The 25,545-nt window shown below is 52.3% G+C and overlaps 1 protein-coding gene across 7 annotated transcripts in view; it reads right to left on the reverse strand.

Annotated features, from left to right (window-relative positions):
* Positions 1 to 8,375, reverse strand: part of LRRC7 (leucine rich repeat containing 7) — a 172,999-nt gene extending 164,624 nt beyond the window's left edge. For all 7 annotated transcript variants that reach the window (XR_012633655.1, XR_012633656.1, XM_074905991.1 and 4 more), the window contains exon 1: positions 8,284 to 8,375. Coding sequence is in view for 5 of the 7 variants with exons in the window: in XM_074905991.1 (XP_074762092.1) it covers positions 8,284 to 8,308 (25 nt within the window). In the remaining 2 variants the exon portion in view is untranslated. The remainder of the gene's footprint in view (positions 1 to 8,283) is intronic.
* Positions 8,376 to 25,545: the final 17,170 nt, after the last annotated feature.

Consider the following 25,545-nt stretch of genomic DNA (forward strand, 5'->3'; position numbering starts at 1 on the left):
TGATAACACAGTACATTAATCCTACCTCTCAGTTTCTCCCTACGTGACCCTGTAACTTATTATAATGAGTTCAGTGTGACTAGTCAGAATCAAATCTAGCAGAAGTAATTAAGATTTATCTAATCTCGGGCTAATCTGACAGCCAACACTGATGAGGTTTTTTTCTGCTTTATCCAAATTTACAGATGATATCCCGATTGCAGGAGCTGCGTAGAGGAAATGCAAGTCCTGGGAAGTCCCAGTCTTGCGCCTCCTTGTTCTTGTCCTAATTTTATGCCCCTGAGAGGGCAGAGGGGCTGCGGGGGCACCGGGGCAGAGAACAAAGATGATCCCAGAATCTTTCTACTGAGACACAACATGCAGTATTAAAACGTGGAAAAAACAACCACCCAAACCACCAAAACACCACTGTATAAGGGAGAGAATGGTCAAGTACCAGATTCTGACCCCCATTTTTCTGAAGAGAGCTGCGGAGCGGAGCCAGACCCAGCCACAACCAGTGCAATCCCCTTCAGCTCCACAGATCAAGCAGCCCTTTAAGTTACTGCACAAAGCAGGCACCTCACAAGCAGGGACATCACTTGATTGGATTGGAAACGATTGTCTTTGTTCTATCTCACACAAAGTCAGTTATGGTAAAAACTAGGGAGGAAAGCAAATTATACACCGAGTATTTCTTTGGTTTTCACCCACCCCTTCCCAGGGATCCAGATTGACTTTCTTGAGTAATTTTAAACAAAGAGCACCATTCCAAAACTAAGATGTCTTGGACAAGGACTAAATACAGTATGACACTTTGCATCACACCTATTTATGCTAAATCTGTCCACACAAAAATAGCAGTGATGATTAAAGAATGCCAGCAGCCCCAGGATCTTAATTTTTATCTTGAAGTTAACATACGGTTGCTATTCTAAATGGAAATAATCATTCAGCAGCAGACTATTAATGACATCCCATTAAAAAGAGTGCCTTTCCCTGGCAGAATGAAGACACTAGACACCCGTTAGCCTTGAAAAATGCACAGAAATCCTTACTTTAAAGGAGTTTCGTGCCCAGATTTGAAGGATGATGCGCTAGCAGAGGCAACTACGTCAGTGTTCATTTTTTAGCGTGGCCTCTTTCACAGATACTTCTGCGGGAATCCTGAAATGTGGCTTTACTAGGAAAAAAACCTCTTCGAAAAATACTGCAGCATCTGCAACCATGGAAAAACAAATAAGGAAAACCATAGTCTATGGCCTGAAGAAAAATTCCTATAAATAGATGCATATTAACTGAGGTTTGTTCTTGAATTTTGTGAAGACCACTGTTCCCCAAAACGGCACATCAGGCGAAGGCCCTCGTGGGGTCCAAGCAGATTGTCTTTGTCCTGGAGATAGCTCTGAGCCAAACCCTCTGCTCTAGGTGACACTGATAAGCCACAAACCACACTGTTACACAGACCGTATCAATATATGGCAACAAATAGAATATACCTATGTTCTAGCATTTCTCACAAACTGTTATTCTGTAGAGTATTTGGTAAAAAAATATCGTTCAAAAAGCATTAAATTTTGCTTCAAAACTCCCACTGCTTCTTCCTTTCAGAAGGCAAGAGATGGTTCTACTTAACTGTCAGCCCAAGGAGATACTAAAAACCATAGAGACTTTCACAACATTTCTGATCCAGTTTGGTTTGACACTTAAACCCCCCCTTAAAAATTAAAACCGTCACCCATGTAAATAAGCTGGAGGACTTCCAAGAAAACTATTAATAAATATTCTTAAATCATGGTTTTTGATACTGATCATAACTCAATTTCTATACTATAACGATCCGTCTTCCTGCCCATACGCAGGATGACAACGTTTTCTTACTCTGCCGTGCTCAGCCCCCAGAGCACAGCAAACACATCCTTCCCACCGAGAGGGAGGGGACCTGGAAGACCCCCCAGTCCCACAATGGTGCCCGGAGCTGTCCCCTCGTGACGTTCTGCAGGACAGGCCTTTGAAGCAACGCTTCCTGAGCTGTCACGGGACAAAGCACGGGTGAAAGGAGGTACCAAGGACCGCCAAGTTAGTGCAGAATGTGACGTCAACCCAGGGAGCCCAAGAGGGTCCTGGATCCCCCGTTCAGGCTGCACCTCCAGCTGCTTCCCAGCACCTGTCTGACGCTGCCCGATCCCTGCAGATCCCCACAGATCCCCCCTGGGCCATCTGCCCCTCTTGCCGTGCACCCATGCAGGAGGGGACCCACACACGCAGCCCCTCAAAACAAGGATGGTCATGAAAGCTGAGGAGCTGACGCTGCTCCCCCACGGATAACAGCATCCACCCCGACATCGTTACTCGTCCCTCTGTCCCGTGCACACTGGCTGGGTGTCTTTACATGGGGTGCTGCCCTCCAAACTGGGTGACCACCCAGGCAAGGGGCCTGGGAAGGGGGGTGGCACTGTGCCACGCTGCTGAGCGACTGCGGCCGGAGCACATCCAGCCTCCCCTCCAGCCTCAACCGCCTGCTCTCCCAGCAACCAGCGTGGATGATGCCTCATCCTCCTCCTCCTGCGTATGACCGTGAGCATTACGCAACCTTCCCGTTACACACCAAATGGATTTTGGGGTGTTTACACCACTAGGCAGGAATATCTAACGCAAAAATGAGTATTTCTCAACAAGATCTGTTTGAGGGTAATTCTGCTCTTCCACTGCCCTAAAGAACTCTTCACCCTTTTCTTCACACGTTCATGAATTTGTAAGCAGCCTCTCACCGACGTTCATTCAGGACATCCCAGGGTACTCTGGTAACTCACGTATTTCACAAATCTCGCTGCGTACCGTGGCAAGATACCTCCTGGCAGAGGACTGAAAAGCACTGCACATATGTCACTGTGCCACGACACGCAGCAATCTCGGCTTCTTCGACAGCACTTGGCTGCAGGAGGCTGCAACTCTGCTGTCGAAATGGCTGAACACAAGGAGGAGCACGTAAACTCATGGCACAGATGAAGAGATGCACAACGCCAGGCAGAAATAAATACCAGCACCCTTGCTGCTGTCAGGTATCTCTTGGTTTGGCATCTAGATATTGATCAGCTGTTGAAAAGCATCAACCATTTCTGGAAACGGATTCTGAATGGCGTACAAGGGAGAGCAGGTTACACCGCAGGATATTTTTACCAGGAAAAAAAGAAAGACCACTTCATATTTCTGGTTCATAATCAATATCCAGCCTACAAAGCACCAGGAAGATAAAACTGCATTATTACTGCAGGAGAAAGCACTGATGGATTTAGGAAAAAAAAAAAAATCCCTCGCCATATAAGGGCTGTGAACATTTTCCCACTTAAGACAACGTGTGGGATCATATTCACAGACACAGAAATATGTTCTGTTCCCTGACACCCACAGTCCTAGAACACCGGGCTGAAGTGCTGGCAAGAATAAGAACCATTTGTTAAGTACAAAAAATGTCTCACATAATTAGAGAACTGCTGAAAGCTACCAATTTAGTACTCAGGATTTAAGATTTAAGAATTTTTATTGTAACAACAGCTAAAGCTCCAGCATGCCTAGAGGTAGAACCGCCTAACCATACGGTTTGATCAGTGTATCAAATACCTGAGGCAAAATTAAACACAAAGAGATTTTGACGCTGCTCACACAACACCATTAGCAGATTTGATGCCAATTCTGAAGCGAAGCTGCCCACCAGGTACCCGGAGGCCCCTTCCTGCTGGGGTGACACATTCCCCTCCCCAGACTCATCTGTCTCACCGCCAGCCTCCGGCATCGCTCCCCAACCACCCCCGCGCTTCCCTCTTGTGCGGGTGGTGCTCCAGCCTGTCCCGCGGCCCTTCTGCCCAGAGCAAGGGCCACCAGAACCACGCACAGAGCGTCTCCCAGGGATGGAGAGCCTCTGCCCAGAAGACTCTTCAACGGCCAGACACCGAGCACGGCAACAGCAAAGAGAAGATGGGCACGTGGTGGTGCGAGCAGAACATACGGGGTTTGAATGGAGGGGTTTATATATTTGGGAATAAAGTGACGCAAGAGAAGCAGACGGGGGGAGGGATTGTGGGGTTTGACCTGGGGAGAGCTGCAGACAGCTCCCGGCTCTGGGAGCGGGACCTGCCGGGCACAGCCCCGCTCCTCGGCCCCCGCCAGCCCCGCTCCCCACAGCGCTGCCCCGGCCCCCCGGCCCCGCTCCCGCCAGGGCTGGGTCACCCCCAGCCACAGCCCAGAGCCCGCACCCTGCGGGAAGGAGCCAGCCCTGGCCACGGCCCTCACGTAGCTCCCGACGGAACACCAGTAAATCCATTAGGGCAGCAGGTTCCCCTCAGAGCCACCATCCTCCTCCTGCCATGCCTTCAGCTCTCTTCCACAATCTTCCCCAAGTCGATTGCAGTAAAAATTTAAACAGTACAAAAAAAAAACAAAAACCAAAACACCCAACCACAACAAAGCAGTATTTTAAAATCAGCAGCTGAAAAACAATCCAAGTCAACCAAAGCTTTAAATTCCGCTCGATGTCCCACTTCAGAGCAACGCTCTCCGGGGCAGGGAGCATCGGCGACGGGACTCGAGGTCAGCGCCCACAGCCGCCGGGTCCGGGCGCGCTCTGCTCCGCTCGCCGTGTCACACAACATGAACTTCTGAGCTCACACGATTTCTGTTTATCAAAATGCTCTTTAAGTACGTATTTTATACCTGGAAGATGGCTCTATTTATAGTCTGTGTCATATCTTCCAAGCATCAAACCTCAGTGATAAACTAAGCATCAAAGATTTCCTAAGTATGTCTTTACACCTTAAGCACATCAGTGAACAAACAGCAATTCCTGGCAATTTCAGTGACACGGAGCCAAGTGCTGGTTTCCCATCCATGGGAACTTGCAGAGCAAGCGCAGACCCCCAGGAGTCCCACCGACGGTTTCACACATCCTGACTACGGCATCTGAATAAACAGTACTGCTGTCCTTCGCCCCACTGAGACAGAGGCAGACTTTTTCTGCCCACCACGCTTATAAAAGGTTGAACTTGCTCTCCTCAGACTGCACCAGCTCTCACTTTCATTTATTTTCCCCAGCAAAATACTTCGTGGGGGGGGAAGCATTTTCCTCCAACAAGCTTAAACTCCCGTGGCTACATATTTGCTCCCTCTGGATACGAGTGAACTAAAAGATGAAGAATGTTCTCCTCCTCATAATAAAACAGAGCAGCCTTCCTGAGCTTATGGCTTCCTTTCCTTCTTTATTCACCATAACTCGATCCATTAACATTTTACTTGCTCCACCTCACCAGAGCACCTCTGGAGCCGTACGGATTTTACGCTCCTTTACTTCCCTAATTTTGCACTTCGCTACAAAACTGCCGGTGGCAGCCTGTCCCCTGGGCTGCCAGACCTCTTACACGAAGTTGCACCCAGCTCCTTCCACGCGTTTTTCCTCCCGAGCATCACACCCCCCCCCTTCGACTCTTCCCTAACTTCTCAAAGGTCACACCGACAGGTTTGTCTCTGCCCAGGGAAGACACACGGTAAAACACCGTGGCAGGATTTCCCTGCCACCAACAAATTGCTGCATTCCCAGAAAAAAAGATCTGACAAACAGATAACAGTTCTGAAACACTTGTCCTAGGATTTGATGCAATCTGCCGTGCCGGCAAATTAAAGCCTACAGAAACCACACTAAAATTAGAGAGAGCTGAGATGAAAACCAAAAGACACAAGGTGGTTCTTGCAAATTTTTAAATAGGGCTCAATACAACATTTAGGTGCTTGGTCTGTGCTCAGCTTAGCTCTACCGAGATCGTTAATTTATATTATAAAGCAGCACTGACCATTTCCAGGAGAGTTTTCTACACTGCACTCGCCAGGGTAATCGCTGTGGGCTTTCAGACGCTGATCTAGCAGACCAGTGGATTTTCAAAGACCCTGCAATCGGCCTGATGGATTCACACGCCCTGATCTAAAGGGAAGCGTTTCCCTCCTACACCCACCTGCAGAAGGTCGGACTCCCAGGTCACCAGGCCAAGCTCTGGGGCCATCCAGGGCTGGTTGCCCAGGACCACGGGACTAAGCCACCGCTCAGGCATCACCCTCCGGCGGGGCAGGGCAGGGGCTGGATTACCTGACGTCTGCTAGGCTAAAATTCACCCTTCCTGAAGCACTGGGAAAGCTTTGCTGCAATCCCGGCGCCCCCCAGGACCCAGTGGCACTGCAGGGTACAGGGGACAGGGTGGAGCACGGGGAGGGGGGGGCTCAGGGGCTGCCCCCACACTGCCGCTCTCCCCCGGAGCATCTGCCGACCACGCCGATGTGGGTTAATCCCCGTTTTCTGGGTCTAGGATGGAGATGGATGCGCTGCTGCGTTCTGCACCGCTGGCATCTCCGCTTTGAGATCAACGCACACAGCCGAGGCTTTGGACAGATGCAAATACCTCAGGGGCTGTTAATTCCTCTGTAACGTGAAGTTTTGTGGCTTTACCAGCACACACGCGCTGCCGTCTTGAAATACTCCAGAGATAACGGACAACCTTCCTTTGAAAAATCCCGTTTTGTAAGCAGCTACGACTTTAACGAATTTTTAATGAACATTTAAGAAGCATTTATAAATTCCTGCGGGGCCTCGTTCAGGACCGGGCAGCACTCCTCCTCTCCAGGAGCTCCCACGAGCGCAGCGAGCACCCGTCGCCGTGCCCCGGGCGCCTCCGGCCAGGCTCACCGCAGCATCTGCTGCCGACCTGCTGCTCCCTGCTCCTGAAGCATCCAGCGTACAGTGGGCAGTTAGCGATGATTGCTATTACTTCAGCAACTGCAAAAACCGGTTTCATGTAAAACCATTTTTTTTTAAGTGGGTTGTCTTATTTGTATAACAGAAACAGACTAAAAAGCTCCTCCTGTTTAAAAATTAAATTAAATAATACTGTTTTATCAAAGTTTTAGACATCAAATACCAGCAAAGGTTAAAGTTTGCACGAACATCAAGCTAACACGACGCACCGAGATATTCAATTATAAGATCACTAAATTAATAAGGTTTTGAAATAACTTACAGTAATTAATACTGTTCGAAAAATGAAGAAACCTTCTTTCGCTGCAGTTGCATGGAAAGGAACACACGACCTCCTCAGGAGGCCGATTCCCTTCCCATCCCCGTACCTACGAACTGAAGGCACATGAATATTCTCGGAAAAGAGGTCAATGTTTTCCAAGATGCACAATTTATTTATAATTACGTAGCTTCTGAAACCAGCTGTTCCTATTTCTTTAGCAAGTCTTGCTACTTCCAAAAAAGTGGCTGTAACACGGGAGGTGGAGGTTGCCATGGCAAGCATACATCCTCCGTCGGGGATCGGAGCGAGCAGATGCGTAACGGCAAAACCCACCGGATTAAGTCACTTCTGCTGTCACGTAACGGGGAGGAAAACGCTTTCTGTTTCACCTGTCCCCAGGGATTACCATTAACTCAGAACACCTGAGGTTAAAACCAGGCCCGGCACGTGGCCGGAGTTTTTAGCTGAAAACCACAGAGGTACAAAACCAAAATGAAGGGATTTCACCGGGGCGACGGGCGCACCAAAAATATCCTGGATAGGGCTCGGGTTTATTTCCCCGAAACCCAAGGAACTTTCAGCGCTGCCTTCCCGGCCAGCACCCTGCCCCGCTCCGGCCTGGCAGAAAGAAGGAGCAGAGCTGGCCCTGGCTGGCGGTGGGGCTGGGGGAGACGCACGCCCCGGCCCCCCCGGCCCCGGGGATGCTCTGCAGCTCCCCAGGGCAGGTGCGGCTCAAGCCCCGAGATTCCCCGAACCCTTTGGCAACCAACTTCCAGCACACGCTAGCCTTCCCCGAAGTGGCCAAGATGTAAAAAAAAAAAAAAAAAAAAAGGGGGGGGGGGGGCGGCGGCTGATCCACGCGGGCCCGTGGGGCGCCGCGGTGCTTCGGGGGGAGGCACGGCCACGGGGAAGGGCGCGGAACCTTCCAGGAGCTGCGCCAAGCGCGGTGCCTCCGCGCCCGGCGGCTGGAAGGGAACGGCCGCGGAAACACCCCAAATGTCTCGGGGTGCGGGAGCCTGGGGAGCGGGGTGGTGAGGGGCGGCCCGGGGGGGCCCCTCCGCCGGGCCCCGCCGCTCTTTTGTCCTCGGCGGAGGCTCCGCGCAGCCCGGGCGCTCCGCGGCCGCGGGGGCATCGCGCACGGCGGAGAGAGGGGAAGGGGGGGGCGGCGGCAGCAGCAGCATCCCTGCGGGACCCCCCCTCAGCGCTGTGTCCCCCCCGCAGCCCCCAGCCGCGGCTCGGCGGTACTCACGGTGCAGGCGGGAGCGCGCGTCCATGCGCGGCCGAGCCGCGGTCCGGGGGCGCGGAGCCTCCGCGGGCGGGGAGGGGAAGGGGAGGGGGGGGGGCGCCGCCGAGGGCTGCCCGCGCCCGCGGCTCGCCGGCCCCGCCGCGCAAGTCCCGCCTCCCTGCGCGGGGCGGCGCCCAGACACAAAGGCGGCGGGGACGGAGGAGACGGCGGCGACGGGGCGGGTCTCGCTGCGCGCCCGCGTTGCGCTCCGCGGCGGCGCAGGGGCGGAGCGGCGGGATGAGGGGCGGGGGGGGCGTGGCGCGGGCGCGCCCTCCCCGCGGAGCGGAGCGGAGCGGAGCGGAGCGGAGCATCACGGCGGGGCCGGTGCCCCCCTCCCGGCTGCCGTTCCCGTTGCCCCCGCCCGCCCGGCCCGTCCTTGCCGCCCTTCGCTGAGGCAGGAGCCATTTTCCGCACTTTGGAGAAGTTGCGGGGGCCGGGGTGGGGGAGAGCGCTGGGGGGTGGCTCCGCGGCCCCGCCACCCCGACTGGGATGTCCCCGGGCACCGGCTACAGCGGCGTGGGAGAGGGGGGAGACCTTGCAGGGGTGTCCCACCCGTGGGTGGGGGATGTCCGCCATCGCCGGGAACTGCCAGCTGCTGGGGGGGACACGGACAGGATGGGGACAGGGACAGGAGATGGGATGGGAGACGAGAACAAGAGATGGGGACAGGGGACAGGGACAGGAGATGGGGACCAGGGACAGGAGACAGGGAGAGGCACGTGGGTGTCACCGTGGCTCCCGTGAGCTGGACAGCCTGCGCTACGCGGGCGCGGTGCGGAGGCCCCGCGGCTCGGTGGGTCTCCCGCAGCCGCTCCCGGCTCTCAGCAGGGCAGAGCCTGTGGCCGTGGGTGCCACTCGCCCTGGGTGCTTCCACTCCTGGTTTCCCAAGGCTGCAGAACCACCAGCTGTGGCCCCTGGCCTGGCCCGGTCACTGGCCACCCCTGCCGAGCAGTGGGGCAGGCCATGGCGATGGCACCCCATCTCCCTGGGGGCAGCGTGCCCGCTCCGGGCCGTCTCAGGGCATCTCTTTGCTCTTCCAGCACCGTGGGACCTGCCCACAGAGAGGGGGAGCGTTAGCGGGCGCTGGAGCAGTGTCACGGCAGGGTTTGTGCCCGTGCTCTGTCCCCGTCGCCCGTGGCTGACCCCTCGGTGCCGACGACCTCTCCCCACGGCTGATGCTCTGGGGACAGGCCAGCTCGGGCAGGTCCCACGCTGTCCCTCTCTCAGCATCTCCACAGCGCGAGCTGAAATCTGGCCCAGAAAAGTTTTGCTCCGCCTGATATTTTTGTGCCACTGGAAGCGGGTATTCGCTCATCAAGTCTTCGATGTCAGCATCTCCCTGTCCGCCGCAGCCGGGCAGCGAGCACCCGCAGCCTGAGTCCTGCCCAGGGTTACCCGCCCCCGGCAGGGAACGACAGTCAGATAAAATATTCTGTCAGTAGAAACACATCAAAGAAGAGAAGGAGCCTCTGCTGCTGTAACCGGTGGCACGTAAAACCGGTGCCAGCCAAAGGCCATTACGCGTCTGCAGGCAAACTGCCGGCTGCACGGGAGCGAGGGGCAGGGGGGACAGCTGCTGGTACGTGGGTGGTGGAAATTTGTCCCCCAGGAAATCCCCTGTAGCGAGAGAGATGTAATTTTTTTTTGTTTGAACAGGGAGTTCTCCTTTCCTGCATGTTCCTGATAAACATCGCCGCAATTCTGCAGGGCAAAAAGACTTGCAACTGGAAAATCCCTGGAAGAGCCTAGTCCTCACCTACAAAATACAGACAGATCTTTCTCGCCAGTAAAAACGAGTGTGGAGTGGGAAAAACACGCGGCTCTGCCATGGGGGAGTGCAGGAGGACAGGGGTGGGTGGGAACCTTCTCGGGGGGGCACAAACCCTGCAAGCTGGGGCTTGGGAAGGGCATGGCCAGGACACAGTGCGGGAGAGAGGCTCAGCTCCAGGCTGGGCTTTGTCACCTGCTCAGCATGACTGAGCTTCCCAGCCGTGTCACCAGCCTGTCCCCTTAGACACCCTCCGAAATTCCTGGGCTTTCAGCAGCGCGTGTTGGAGACTCCCTGCGCCTCTGCACGTGCGGCCTTGGCAATGGTGGGAGCTCCGAGGGTTTTCTCTTCTTCTGGCTTCAGCCCCATCTGCGACAAATCCCTGCCGTGGGCCGCGGGTCGGGTTTGTGGATGTAGAGGTGGGACGGCTCGGGGCAGACGGTGCCGAGGTGGCAGCCAGCGCGCACGGTGCGAGGGGGGACCCGGCGGGGGGGTGGCTCATTTCAGAGGCCTGGGGCTGCGGCGTGGGCCACGGCGAGACGGCCCGGGAGCAGCGGGGCAGCGACAGCTTCTGGTGGGCAGCAGCACCTCTCACTCCAGCCGTCCCGGCGCCTTCCCCAGCGTGCTCCGCGTAGAGGGAAGAACTAAAATGCCAAGACTTCCAGCGGGTGCAGGAGTTGCTCTCCGCGCTGCCCCGCGTTGCCGCTGCTGGCACGAGGAGCCGCTGTGGGTGCTGCGTCTGAACAAGCACGAGCCAATTTGCCGTAGTCTTGCATTTTTGCAAAGCAGCCATGTGAGCAGTGAAACCTCCTCCGGACTCGGGCAGTCACCCACTGTGGCATCCCAGGGGGGACACGGGGAGGGGGAGAAGCCCGACGCTGTTGTGACGCGGTTATCGGGGGGGGGTGTCACCGCTTCTCTTTGCGGGTCACACTGAGGCAGCTGAGTGTCGTAGGTGACACTGCTGGCCTTGCAGCCCTGATCCCCTCAGTCCTGCGGGAGTTTCCCAGCGGTTTCACCTCCACTGGCTCCAGGGAGACACGAGAACCAAGGCACATAAAGAGCAGGCCAAAGACTCGCCTTCTGAAAAAACGTGGCTCTCGGGCGTATCTCTAAACGCTGCTCAATGCAAAACTGAAGCTGATGAGTTGAACAAGTCCATAGCCTGGACTTCACCACGTGTACGTACAAGTATTGTCACTGATATGCACATATAAATAACCCCCCTCCTCGCTGATATCTATTAATTTGTAGACCTGGCTAAGAAAAGTTATAGAATCATGAAATTCCTTCAGCACAGTTTCTAGGAAAGCCGGATGAGTTCCTTAAGGGGGTTCTGCAGGTTTGGGCACACTAGTGTCTGCTGGAGTCACACTGGCTGGGAAGACGGCATGGTGAATTAGAGACTGAAATAAAGTTATTTTTTCTCCTCATTTTTAAAAAGTCTGTAATATATAGAGAAGGAAGAGCTATAAAGGACACAGTTCCTCACATTAATAAATGGTGGTGCTACACAGCTTTGAAAATTTTCCCTGCAGAAGTCCCAATGTATTTTTTTTTTCCTTCTGGTTGTACTAAGTTCTCTCAAGTGCTACTTTATATATTCCCAGACAACGACAATCTCCATTTCTGGAGGCCTTAATTTTAAGATTGAGAAGAGTGGATGAGTCATGGGCTGTGGTGGCAGAGATGGATGCTGATTTTTAGGTCACCCTCTAAGTAGGCCACGGCGGATGGTAACTAAAAGTCCAGTTGGGTGCTGTGAATGGTAACAGTGGTTCCCAGCTGGGTGTGTAAGGGACCTGTCAGTGCAGAGTTTGGCAAAAAAGGTCAATAACTTTGGAAACAATGTGAACTATCAATAATGGACCTTCTTCTTGGGAGTCTTGGGGGAAAAAGCAAAACTGGGAGGGACAGGATGGGATGGGACGGGATGGGATGGGATGGGTGGGAGCATCCCAGCCTGGGCCAAGAGTCAGTGCCACTGTCACTGCCACCACCACCACCCCTGCCACCGCCACCCCTGGCCTTCCGATGAGAGGGAAGGCAGACGTGTGCGGCTGGGAGGCAGCAGGCGCTTGCCTGCTTTCTGGCATTTTGAAGAAAAAAGCTCTGAGATCACTCTGTCCGTGGAAAAAACTGGTGGGCAGAGTGATGGAGCTGTGATACGGGGGATAGTCAGAAGAAGGAGCAGGTCACAGGAACAGACTTCACCTGAACTGTCCTTTGCACCTTCCTGATCGTCACAGAATATAGGAGACTGTGTAGAAGTGGGGAAAAGTGTGATTGAAAGAAAGAAAAAGTCTTAATGGAAATGCAAAAAGCAACCTACTACCAGACTTGGTCCCGCGTTTGCCTTGCCCAGTGCAGCTCCTCCCCGTGAAGAGAGGGCTCCCCCCCCTTCCACCCTCGCTCTTGACCTTGGTGTGCGGTTGGGTTTTATCATTATCGATGAGGGATTGCAGAAGCTTTTGTGTCAGGAAGATGCCAAGAACTGTGTCAACACTCTGTGAGCTTTCCTCTCTTGCAGAGAGCTCTGAAGGCAGGCTGCGGGTTTGAGAAGCTCGGGAATTACATGAGGCTTTGGCAAGGGTTGATGTGAAAAATGGGTTGCAAGCAGGGAGAAGGAGCGAGGGACGACCGGCGCTGAGGGGCTGGGGAACTCACTAGAGTAACCTGGGACATTTGCATCCCCAACGCCCGTCATAGGTCAAAAAGTTAAAATTACATTGGATCACATAAGGGAAAAAATTAATTTTTCTTAAGTGTATGACATCAGCAGGCTATAACATCAGAAGTTATAACCCTTCTTCAGAGTGGAACAATTCTCTCCTTAATAGTGAAATTATTCAATCTATATTATCTGGAAGCACTTTAGAAACCTGTTATAAAATATAACGACCAGGCATCTTAACTTGCTCACTCTTCCCTCCTGGGAGAACTGAAACACCTCCGCGGGCCCGGGGAGCATCGTGCCCCTGGACACCACGGCCTTTGCCATCCGGGGGCTGCAGCCAGGATGGGGCGGGCAGACTGCCCAATTAACACCACAATTAATGGCTCCCCCAGGCTCTGGGTCACGTCCCAGGTTATTTTCACCGCAAGCACTTGAACCTCCATCCAACCTGATATTCATTAGGAGAGTCCCATCCTGTTCCTCCCCCGGGCAGGAGAAGAAAACAACAAACTTCACGTGGGCCAGAACGGTGCTGAGGTGAGCCCAGACACTTACTCAAAAATATATAATCTGGAAAATATTCAGATTATATCTTTTTTGAAATGTTAGTATTGCAGGCAAGGCGTGAGGGCGGCTGGGACGTTCAGTGCTGGCCACAGGGGCCAGGACTGTTGTCAGAAGAACGACTGATCCTCTCACTTCCATTTTGTTTTTCTCTGAACCGTGTACCTGTCTCCCAGGATGTGATGTTCAGGTGGTGCACAAAAGCCTTTCACTACTATTTAAATTCCGCCCTGGAGAAGGCTGAGCTCTCTAGGTCGATCCAGCAAAAAGTATTTAAATGTCTGCTTCAAACCTAATTACAGCTGTGTCTCAAATCCATAATTTCATCTAAATTTGCCACAATTCATGCATGACTTTCCCTGTCAGAGCTGCCTGTATGAAGAGCAGATGAAGGTCATTCCTAACTCCGCTGCTAACATGGGGAAATTAGAATTGCTTTGATGCAGAGGCTTCCCACTAGTGTTTTCTGTCAGTGCTGGCAAAGTTGTTGGCTATTACATTTTTGCTGTACCTCTCATCAAAGCACACACACGGCGCTTTCTGCCGAGCGCAGGGGGAGGAAAATTCGACTTCCCTCCTTTGCTGCAGTGGGCTGCACTCTGCAGCAAGCGTGTGTCAAAAATACATTGCAGATACTGCAGCAGTAACAAATACTCACCATGTGCTCCATTATATTTTCACAGCAACAGTCTGTGTTTATTCCCTGTTTCATATCCTTCTGACCTTTAAGATACTTGAATTCTTTCTACCTCTAAAATTAAAATATACACCGTGTAGGCAAGGCGGGAGGGAGGGAGGGAGAGCTGCCAGCAGGCGCCCGCGCTGAGACCCCCGGCAGCAGCTGCCCCCGCCGCGGACGGGCTTCCCGCCCCAAAATGCTGCAGATCCCAACGGGCAAGACAAAATTAGTGACCGATAATGATCCTGCAGTAGATACGGCCTGGCGTGGCAATAGGAGGAGGGAGGGTGCCAGCCGTCCCGCGGGCGCGGCGGGAGCGGGCCCGGGGGTTTCGTGGCGCTCGGAGGGGAGTGCCCGGCGCTGCGGAGCCACGTGCCGGTGGGCAAAAGGCACGCGTGTGCCTCGGGAGGGCTCCTGAACGCTGCGCTGGGAGAAACGCCGCAAAGGAGGGCTCCATGGGAGACCGGCACGTGTCGCAGAATACGAACAGCAAAGAGTTCTTCCCAGACACGAGCCATGTAAACCATCGATCAGGGGATGCAGTTTACTCCTCCATAAAGGTTCACTGTTACGATCATTCTGGCTTTAAATGTCCCCAGAAACTGCAATTTTCACTCAGGACTATGATTATGTGACACTTTTCATCATTTTTTAAAAAACTCACATAATTTCCTAACATCCTCTCAGCTATCAAAACGCTGTAAATCATTTCTGGGGTTCCGGGTGATGGGTAGCTCCCCTACTTTGCTGTCTGTAGATGGCTTTTGAGTAGTCGCTGCGCACAGGTTTCTCCCTCCCCGCAGGGCAGGGCCCTTCCAGGGACCCTGCGCAGGCAGGGAGGAGAGGAGCCGGCAGCAGAAGGCAGCTGCAGCCTGGCAGGGCTCCCAAAACAGCATCACTGAGATAGCTCAAAAAATAAAGCAGCCATTTATGTTCTGGTTTATTACTTTCTTATTATGATCATTTTGCAGCAGGAATGATATTCGTGGCAATCAAATGTATACACAGTAAATGGCTTTGCAGTTACCAAAACCCTGAGCCTTGTTTTGACATTTAATCAACCACAAAACAATTGATTTTTTGCAAGTATTTAATACCATATCCCTTATATAAATATATTAAAAACGCAACAATAGATGACGGTGGCACAAGTCTTTAGGGACAACCTGTTAGTGGAAAGACCAGCTTGTTATTGGCACTGGGCTCTCCCTTGGCCAAGCACATTTATGTCCCCAGGGGATTTCAATGAAATTATCTGCTGCATCCTCAAGAAAGGAAAAAAACTAATAATTGCAGATCATTAGACCTGGATGGAGGGAAATGTGCTGCCCACTGCAAATCCCAGTGAGGTGAATTAACTTCCCAGGACCTTCAGTGGATCAGTCACAGGGGTTAGTCCAAGGCAACTCATCCCATTCGATATTTTTAACGAGGGCAGATCCCGCGGGCAGAATGTGGCCAGGAGCCTCCCGGGGGTGCTGTGGGGCAGCGTGGGGGGCCGGGGCAGCAGGACGGGCTGGATGTGCTCCCAACTCCACGGGGCTTGCAAGAGAAGTTTCCCAAATCAGATGCTCAGGATGGTATTTTGGGAGATCTGGATACTCCTGGAAATCTATTTTAGCATGGGCTGTAAGAGATTTCTTTCCAAAGTGTCGCTGGGAGGGGGGCAGATCGCCCAGGGAGGAGGGTGGCCAGCGGGTGCCCCCGAAGAGCCCCCACTCCCACTGCCCAAGCTCAGCTCTCCATGTCCATGCTCTCCTTCCTCCTCAGCCCACCCGTAACTGCACCAGGAAAGTCCCACCCCTCATTTCGACAGGTTTTACCTGCCTGCTCAGGGAGGTCACCATGAGCTGCCAACGCGGAGGAGTACACAGGTTTGATTCATTCTTTTTTTTTTTTTAAACTCTACTGGAAGAGTTGAAGGTTGGTGGGGGCAGCTCTTGGCACCGACAGCCCCCAGCCCACCAGCACAGGGCTCCCCATGCCCGCAGCCCGCCCTTGCTCAGGGCAGCTCCCCCGAGACCAACGGCCGCGTCCTCGTTGAGTTTAACGCCTGTTAGATTGGAGATTGAGTAAACTTTCATTTTTTTTGGTCTAATACCCTTTTAGCATTTAAAAATAGAGCTGTTACTAAGCGATGGCAGTAAGTAGAAAGCAAAGCCTATTGAGGACCGTTTCTGTGAACAGGTATTTTTCCCAGTCTAAGCGCTGTAAACATTGTGGGTTGACAAATTATGAATCAGAGCCCTCCCTCCCCAGCCCGCGCTGCCTCTCTCCCATTATCCCTGGGAACAATAGCAGCGACCATCAGGACCTGTTTATTTTCACTCTGACTTTGAACATCTTGGTTTGCAGGTCAGATTTTCAAGCCTTTCCGCACATTTTGACATCTTTAAAAATAAATCCTTAGTGGTAAAGTGGTAAAGATGTAGTGGGAGATGTAGTGGTGTAACCACAGGGGGCAAGTGCTGGAGAAACATCCACGGTCGTCAGGTTTGGAGGGAAAGTGCAACCCTGAGCAGGCAGCTCTGCACACCCCCTGTCTGCCGCCCCGAGCACGGCCGCGGGTCCTGGAGCCCTCTGAGGTGACGGCAGGTAGGAGCAGGGAGGTGACTCCAGATTGATGTTGGTGTGGCTGCAGAACTTTTACAGCCCGCATCAAAGTTCTGGGTGGAGGAGGAGGCCGAGTCCCGGGTTCCCAGGGGGAGCTCACCAGGATGGGGGCTGAGCAGGGGCAGGAGCAGGGCAGGGAGAGAAGCCACAGCGTGAGGTCAGAAGTCCATTACTGCCAGGAGTTTCATGGGCTCAGCTGAGTGTTTTCCATTGCTGTTTGATCTTTTTTTTCAGCTGCCTTTTCTATTCCTGCTTTAAGGAGACGAGACAGACGGGGATATCCAGCCAGAAGATGCACAGGAGGTGAGCACCCAGCACAGCAGGACCCTCAGCACCCAGAGCAGCAGGACCCTCAGCACCCAGCACAGCAGGACCCTCAGCACCCAGAGCAGCAGGACCCTCAGCACCCACGACCCGACCCACCCTGCACCAGACCCTTTGCTATTCGGGAGAGCACAGATGGCATGTGGTTGCAGGATGGGCAAGGGAAAGGCAGCTTTTTCAGCTCAACTGTTTCCATGTATGAAATCAGCCTAAATTTCCATCATTCAGATGGTGCCATTGAGTAAGAAAAATAAGGACAAAAGGGAAAAATCACCATAAGACAAGAGCTGGTGGAAAGGCACGGGTGCCTGCAATTGAGTGAATTTTGGGAACAATTCCTGGCCACAACCCTTGCGGCCTGGGCTCCTCGGCAGCCCTGGCCTCAGTGGGGATGGGGAGGAGACAGGGGACAAGAGCCCCAGTGTCAGCACAGCTCTGGTCGAACACTGCCACCTCGGTGGCCTTTCTCCTCCTGTGTCCCATTTCAGTCGAGGGTATTTAACAACGAACAGTGATGGCCAAAGAAAGCAGAAGCATTCGGGTAGCATCTGAATAGAAAACGCCCAACCTTACATACTGAAATTGAAATTTCAAACAAAATCTTTATAATTACTGTGGTCGCTAAAGTGAGAAGTAGGAAAATCCTTCACGGCACACGTGTGAGCTCTCTGCACGGGGCCACTGCCCATGGTTGGGATGTCCCTGCAAGCAGGAGTCACGTGTATTCCAGCATCACACCCCATCCTCCCTGGTCTGCCACGCTCCTGCCAGCTGTTCCAACACCCATTTAAAAATCCAACACAGCTGTATCACTTTTCTGAAACTGTTATACCAGGATTTCTCCTGACACTAAAACTTTCTGCCCGTTCCAATTACTAGTTGAATGCAACACGAACTGCTGTAAAAACTGCTTTGACATGAAAGCGCCTGAACTCTGGCATTAAGGATGAAGCGTGAGCAGAGCGTCCGGCCGGGCCGGGGGCTTCAGAGCTGCTGCCCACAGAGAGATGCTTGAAGAGCTCCCCAGTACAGCTCCGCTGCCGGGAGCTGCGGTTCCTCACGGCCCCGGCCCCGTGCTGGAACTGTGCCTGTGCTTTTCCAGGCATTTGAAGGTGGCAAGTGTTTTCAGCCAGCTTTTGCAGTTCTCATACCTATTACTGCTAAGGGCTCTTCGGTGTCAATTCATCAATACCTGCGTTCAAATTGGGTCACACACACACCCCCAATTTTCTCAAAAGGAGATAAACCAAACTGAAGACCCACTGTTACTATGCCGAGTGCTTTGATCTTACTTAAACCACATTGTCATGGCACTGAGCCACACACGGGGTGTGAGCGAGGGGCTGGGACAGGCTCGCTGGGCAGCGGGTGGGGGGTGCCTGGCGTGTCCCTGCTCCCGCTGCAGAGCCTGGGGCAGCACCCAGGCCAGCCCAGGCCTTGGCGGCTGTTGCAAAAGAATAACCTCTTCCCTCTTCCCAGGGACTGGACAAAACGGTGGTTTCAGAGCGCCCGGTGTCACGGGCACTGCTGGTGCTGCTCTGCCTGCCCGGAGCAGAGCCCGTTGGGGTGCACTCGCCCAGCTCAGCACCCCAGCAGCGGGGGGCTGGGGACCTGCAGCTCTACCCTGCTGGGTGGGACGAGCAGCAGGATGGGGCCAAACTGGATTCACTCAATGCTGAACAAAGCAATAAAAGCTTGGTGAGATGTCCAGGTTCTAACAAATTATTTATAGCTATTTTATTTCTTACAGGGGGGAAAAATTATAAGATTCATTATTGCATCCACTAATTACTTTGGTTAAGTGTCAAACCTGCATAATGCAATGCTGTGTTTTCATATATTAAAGACATTAATTGCCAGGAAACAGTATGCCATGATTTTTATTTTTATTTTTTTTAAAAAGAAGAAGAAATCAATATTAAGTATTTTGACTATTAGGAGCTGAAGCAGCACAACATATCTGAAGTCAATGTTTCCCTGCTGAGCTGTACTGGTTAAGGACTCAGGCTTAGCAATTGCATTATTGTTATCAAAAACTGTTATTGGCTCTGTGAATCATGTTACTGTCAGGTTACCCCGTACGAGTTAACACGGTAACGACACCCCGAGCCCCGGAGGGCGCAGCTGGAGCAGCGGCGGGCGGGATGCAGGATGCGGCCGTGGTGGCGGTGGGGGGCTGAGCCCCGCCTGCCCGCCCGGGCCCGGTGGGGCAGAGCTGGGGGCCGGGGCAGAGGCAGCCGCAGCAGCAGCGAGTGGAAGCGGTGCCTTTGCTTCTCCTTCGCTTCCCTCTGCCCTTCAACAGGTAAAATTGTTGAGACGGGTAAGTGGCTGTTAAACGAGAAGCAAGAGGCAAGCTTGATCGCAATGACAGAGAGGAAGGCAAAGACAAAAGCAGTTATTTTCTTTGTTCTTCCCTATGACCTACAGGTTCCCCTATTTCTTGACTCCTTGTACTTCTCTTGGCGACACATTAAAATAAAGCTTTTGTGCCGGCGTGGTGACCTGGTCACTTTGGGAATTTAGTCACATATTTCAAGTCTCTGTGTGAATTTCTAAACAACTCGAGTTAAAACCGATGGAGAGAAAACCAGCCTCTGCCCTGCAGAGCCTCAGGCTTGGCGTGCCCGGCCCGACCCGGCCCCTCGGTCAGAGCCAAGGGAAACCTCACAGGAGTGGAGTTTGCTTTACTAAAGGCACGGCAAACTGGAGCGGAATTTCTCTGCTACCTTAGAATAAGTGATAAGGTTTGTGACCAGAAAAGCAGCCACCTGAATACAGAATATATCTATAATAAAGTATCTCATTGGATCGAATCTCTTGCCAGGGTCAGATTATGTATTGAACATCCTCACGGAGCATCTCCAAAGCCTGTGCAGGTCTGCCGGAGCAGCCCGGGCAGACATGAGGACGCTTTTCCCCAGTGACACAGAGGAGTGGGAGCTCCTCGCTTCCAACTCCTTTTCCAGCAGTGCCCTCCTCACGGCCCAGAGCCGCCGGGTGCTCCGGGAGCAGAGCGGGTGCTGCCCGCCGGCACACGTCCCCAGCCTGGGGGAAATGCCCAGTTTTCACCCCAGCTCCTTGTGCAGATAACTGCTTAACGACCATCTCCGCTGAAGGCTGCGCTATGTGAGTGGCATTTCATACCTCATAAAATCAAAGCCTCACCTCATTTAAGAGTGTCACTTTTTATAAGCACGCTTGCTGCAGCCTCCTGCCTCCGCGGCGTGCCACGCTGCCCACGGCCGGCCCCGCGGCCACCTGCCCCCCAGACAGGCAGCTCTGGACGGGGAAGCCCCAGTTCTGCAGGGGGTGGCATTTCTGAGACACCGGGAGCACAACCATTTCTGGGGAAGCAGCTGGGTTTAAGTCACTGAAGTACTTTTGGAAACTCATGGCTATAGACAGCAGAGAGGAGCACCGGCTAGTAAAGGGGTGTCAGCTGAGAAGAGATTTTAGAGAACGTTAGATATCACAGGTTGGCACCAAAAGGTGCTGAGACTTGAAGGATGCCCGTTCCGTGACCAAAGTGAAATATCAATTTCTGTCTGAGTGCAGAGCTGTTCTCTCCATGTTCATTTCCCCTCCTTATTAATTTTTCTTTTCTGTACCCATTCTTTGCTAGGCAGATGGTGAAGGACAGTCAGATAAATGTAAGAAAAAGCATATATTTGAGGATAATCTTGTGCCTTGTCAACCTCTTACATGATGATTAGGAAGGAGGTTTGGACAAGATGCAGAGTGAGTTATGTCTGCAGCCAGAGAATAAAAATGATACCGCGGGTAGACTTTTCTCTTGATGATGATGAGAGGGTCATTGTTCTTCCAGGAAAGAGCGGTTCACGGGTTCTTGCTCAAATTCAATTGCACATTTTCTTCTGCCTTAATTTTCTGCTGCTGATTAAGCTGAACATTGCCTAAAAGTCTGGAATAGGAGAGTCTTACACTTCCTGGTAACTCCCGCATCTTCCTAACGCAGCAGTGGAAGCAGCAATTTTAGGGTTTTCAGATCTTAAAGAAATTAGCCACAACTGTCACTTCTCTTTTTTTCTACAAAGAGTTTCTCCATACAATCCTCCCCACCAGATTTTCCAAGAGGATCAGGTTTTAATTCTTAACCAGAACGGCCTGGATAATGGACCCAGAGAGCTCTGGAACTGCCTCCCCCATTGCTGCAGCCTGCTCCCACTGCGCCGGTGCCTCCCAGCATTCAACTCATTTTCCGGAACTTAACCAGTAAAGTGGAAATTCTGAAGCGGTTTTTTTCCATCTTTGACTTGTGTTGGGATATTTTCAGGGGAGCTGAATCCTCCCCCTGGCTGTTTCCTGGCCCCTCTGACACCCCCGAGTGTGGCTCCCCAGCACCCGATGCCCTCATGCAGCGGCCACAAGCAGCGCACAGCTGCTTCATCAGACTTTTTTAATTTCCCAGGTCTCAATATCTCTGCAAGAAGCCAAGAGCAGCACTGAAAGAGATGCAGAACATATGATACTAAAAGCAAGACTAAGAGAAATCGCAAAAATATCTCTACTTTTCCTACAAAGCATGAGAGCTGGGGGTTAAATCCTTGTTAGCTGAAGTAGCTCTCCTGAATCCCTCATTGATTTATGGCAGCTGAGACTTTTGCACTGTGTCTTTATGAGTAGATTTAGGATAAAGTCTCTTCTCACAACAACCACTATCACAGCCAGAGTTAGAATAGGGGAGAAAATATCATCAAATACTATAACTGACATTTTCAATTAACCAAGACTTTGCAGAGGAAGACAGCAGCTTAGAATTGATAGGTCTGCTGGAGAAAATGGGAAGAAAAGTACAGCTCGTGGTAATAAAAAGTTGTAAGATGCAGCTGGAGAAGCCCAAGTATTAAAAATAAAAGTCATACATTAAAATTATCAAAAGGAATGATGGATTTGTCCATACTCCGTGCTCTTTTGTGCCTAAATAATCACACACAGAAGCAGAAAAGCAGATGCTTTCCCCAACACGTGTAGCTTCCCAGAGAGGAACGGCCGTGCCCAGCCACAGCCCCGGCGGGATGCAATGGTGCAGCTCGGCCGATCGTAACAGCTCTCTGGAAGTGAATACCACCTCGGCCTCTTTTCATTTTTAGCAGCAGGATTTCTGGCACTCATTTAAATTAAGGTATTCAGATTTGCGACCGTAATTAGGTAACTTCAGGAGCCATATGTGCCAGGCTATACGCCAGCTAAACGTAATCGCTTCACTCTTCTGAAAGAGCAATAGATAACTTGTGTTAGGTTCCTGAACTATTATAGGGTGAGCCAGCTTAGTGCAGGTGAAGGGGTAAGGAAATATTAAGGGATGAGCAAATCATTTACCTATCAGATTCTCCCATCTTTTCTGGCAAACCAGACAGGGGGTTTGGACATCTAAAAAGTCCCTGAGGTCAACTTACAAGCTGCAAGTGTTAGATGGGATGACCCTAATTCTTTAACAATCCCTTCTGCTTCATTACAAATGAGTTCATAACTGAGAAAAGGGAACAGGCTCAAGACATGGCAGGGGAACATGGGGGTGACCTCTTTGTCAAAACCACGGTGCTTCCTGAGAAATCGCTGAGGGATGAGAGCCAGAGCCATGGCCACCTCCAGCCCCAGGGTGGCACGGGAGCACAGGAGTCACCCGGAGGCCTCGTGGCCGGGCAGGCAGGGAAAGGGTCTGCTGCCTTGCGGGGAGGGGTCCCAGGGGCAACCGCCAGAAAAAACAGCTCCTGGCTGGAGACTGCTGGCTATGGCCTCTGTAAAGAGCAGGCTTGGAACAAGAGATGTCTTTAAAGCAGACTTTTTTTTTTTTTTTTTTTTTTTAAATTGGCACTGTGCTCTGCTCTCCTTGCAGTTCCTTTTTGATGAATTTCTCTTCAAGTAGAAAACCGAGCAATGAAAGAATTCAAAACTTCCATTAAAGTTTGCTGCTAGATACATAATTTAGCACACGGCTCGCAGGGTGCACACACACCATCGGTGGATTTAACGTGCTCCTACAAAGCAGAGCTGCTTCCTCCCAAACTACAGTCTCCTCACGGCTTGTTAAATTTATCATCAAACTGGCCTCAGAGTGCTGAAATACTTGAGGACTGTAGAGTGTCCATCTGCCCCAGGGACCACTAATGTCCGCTGATGGACCACACATTCTCCTTTAATCCCAGCGCCCATGAGGAGTTCACACTTGTTTGGGTTCAGGTTGCTGCTCTGAATGATGGATTTGGTGTGAAACAGCTGGAAGGCAGCACGACGCACACCCTCAGCTTTCCCAACGCGAGTTTAACGGCAGACAGCCCCCGGGATAGGGAAGAGGATGATGAGGGAGACTTCGCTGCAGTCAGCCCTGCCCCAGCGGTGCGTCAGGACTCCCTGATTTTCTGTGTTTATTTTTATATCCTGATTTTCTGTGTTTCTAAGGTCCTGGGCAGCCTGCTGCCTGTGACCCTGCTTGGAGCAGGGGCTTGGGCTGGGCCGTTCACCGAGGTCCCTGTCCCCTCAGCCCTCCAGTGGTGCTGCGATTGCTGCAACACGACTCACCACATTTCTGGTGACAAAGCCAGAGGAAGAGTAGGCAGGGGAGTGTCTTTCTCCCAAACAGACCTTTTCTCTGAAAAACCTTGCCACTTAAATAGAAAAAAATATATATATATCTTTAAAAACAGTTGGATTTTTCCCAACGCTGTATGACACAAGGCTAAAAACTCAGCTGTGCATGGGAAACCATGTGCTGAAGAAATCATTAGCTGTTAGGAGACAAACAGGTTTAGTCTTTCTTAAAGGAACAATTATGTTGCGATATAGCCATGAAGAACAACCTGGGTACTAGATGTCAGGCAGAGATATCAAAAAAGGGGTTAACTCAGAAGTAAGCAGAGTGCACTGCCTGTCTTTTGTCGCAGAGCATCGTGCACCACCACGATAACCAAACCACCGCCAACGCACTGCAATTGTGTTTATCTGGATGGAAACCAACAGCCCAGCACAACCATCCCACAGTCCAAAAATTCCTGGAAGATGCTTTTACGTGGGCCCTAAACCCCCGCCAAGCTGTGGCGTCCTGGCAGAAGGGGGAGGTGGTGTGGGCCATGGAGGAATGAAGAGAGTGGAACCTCCGTGGGGGCGAGATGGAAGAGCATGGCGAGGAGTCCCTGCCCCGGCTCCCGCTGGGGACAGCAGGACCAAACCTGCGCAGCAGGGACGTACGGCCATCTCCTCGCTGCTCCGCGTGTCCTCTGCTGAACCGCTGCTGTCTTTGGCAGATTATTCAGGAATTCCGTGTTCATTTTCTGCATAACTTCATGATCACCACGAAGCGTATATAATTAAAAGAACAACAGTTTCCATCAATAAACTATCTGTGATTTGCCAGCTCTGGTCTCAGCAGACTCAGCGCTGCCGCGGGGAGAGCCGAGCAGCCTCAGCTGTGTCTTGCTCCCGTTGCCTGCTTCCGTGCAGGACAGCAAAGGCATGGAGTGGAGTCACTTCTGTGTTTGACTTCTTGAGAGAAAATAAAATCATTTTTGAGTGATTTTTTCCTCAGAAGTTTCTACTGAAAAATTACAATTAAACCCTCTTGAACTGTAAGATAAAGCAAATTTTGCTACTAACACAACAGCACATCACTTTCCCCTTATTTTTCTGTCTAGCTCCGTTCCCCTATTTGGCCAAAGCAAAAGATTTCTAAGTTCCCACGCAAAATGACTAAAATATATTTTCCTCTATTAGTGCTTACAACTTCCTTTATATGCAAAATAAAACGTTTTTTCACAGGAAGCCATTACACCCTCAGCAGTGCAATAGTAAAGTGGCCAGCCTTTGTAGTCAAGGTGCTGGAGCTCAGAGACGTGCCGCTGCCTCTCAGCTTCCCGTCCCAGGGCAGGTGACGCTCCCGACGGGCAGGGGCTCTGTGCTGGGCACTGGCAGCCCCACTCCCCACCAGTCCCCTTGGGGAGCAGCTTTGCCCAAGCTGTGCTGTGCCCGAAGCAGGAGGCAGGCGCTGACTGGGCTGCCGAGACACCACTGCATCCTGATTTTCCACCTTACTCTGTTCCCCCACAGTCCTTTTAAGGCTCCTACTCCGTGCAACCTCTGCAGCAGTTTTCACTCTTTCCCACACGAAGCTCGTCTCCCAGCCCATCACCAAAAGCTGGTTTTCTCCATCAGTGAGTCATCGTCCCTCTCGCGCTGCGTGAGGAGGGACCAACTGTCTGCACAGGGGACAAAAGGGCAAAAAAGAGTGAGGAAACCTGAGCAGGGCAGGAGGGCTACAGCTCCAGGGCTCCTGTGTGGCTCGGACTGCTCAGGTGCCTGAGGATGAAGTGCCGAGTCCAGCTCCCCAGCGTGAGGGCATCTCCTCGCCGTGCTGTCCTGAGCGGGGAGCGGCGGCTCGTCCCTGGGTGGGGATGTGGGGTGTAGATCCCAGGTTGGGGACGTGGGGTGACCACGCAGGCAGCACATGCACACAGTGGGGACATGGGGGTGATGCACTGCGCTGGCTGGGCAGCAGCTACATCAGCCCTCTGCCACACACAGAAAATTGGCTGAATTGATTAAAAAGCTGGGTGGAAGATAACGCCTTCCTCTTCGGGCTCATCCTCC

This window comes from Athene noctua, chromosome 5 (assembly GCF_965140245.1).
Source record: "Athene noctua chromosome 5, bAthNoc1.hap1.1, whole genome shotgun sequence".
Taxonomy (NCBI): domain Eukaryota; kingdom Metazoa; phylum Chordata; class Aves; order Strigiformes; family Strigidae; genus Athene; species Athene noctua.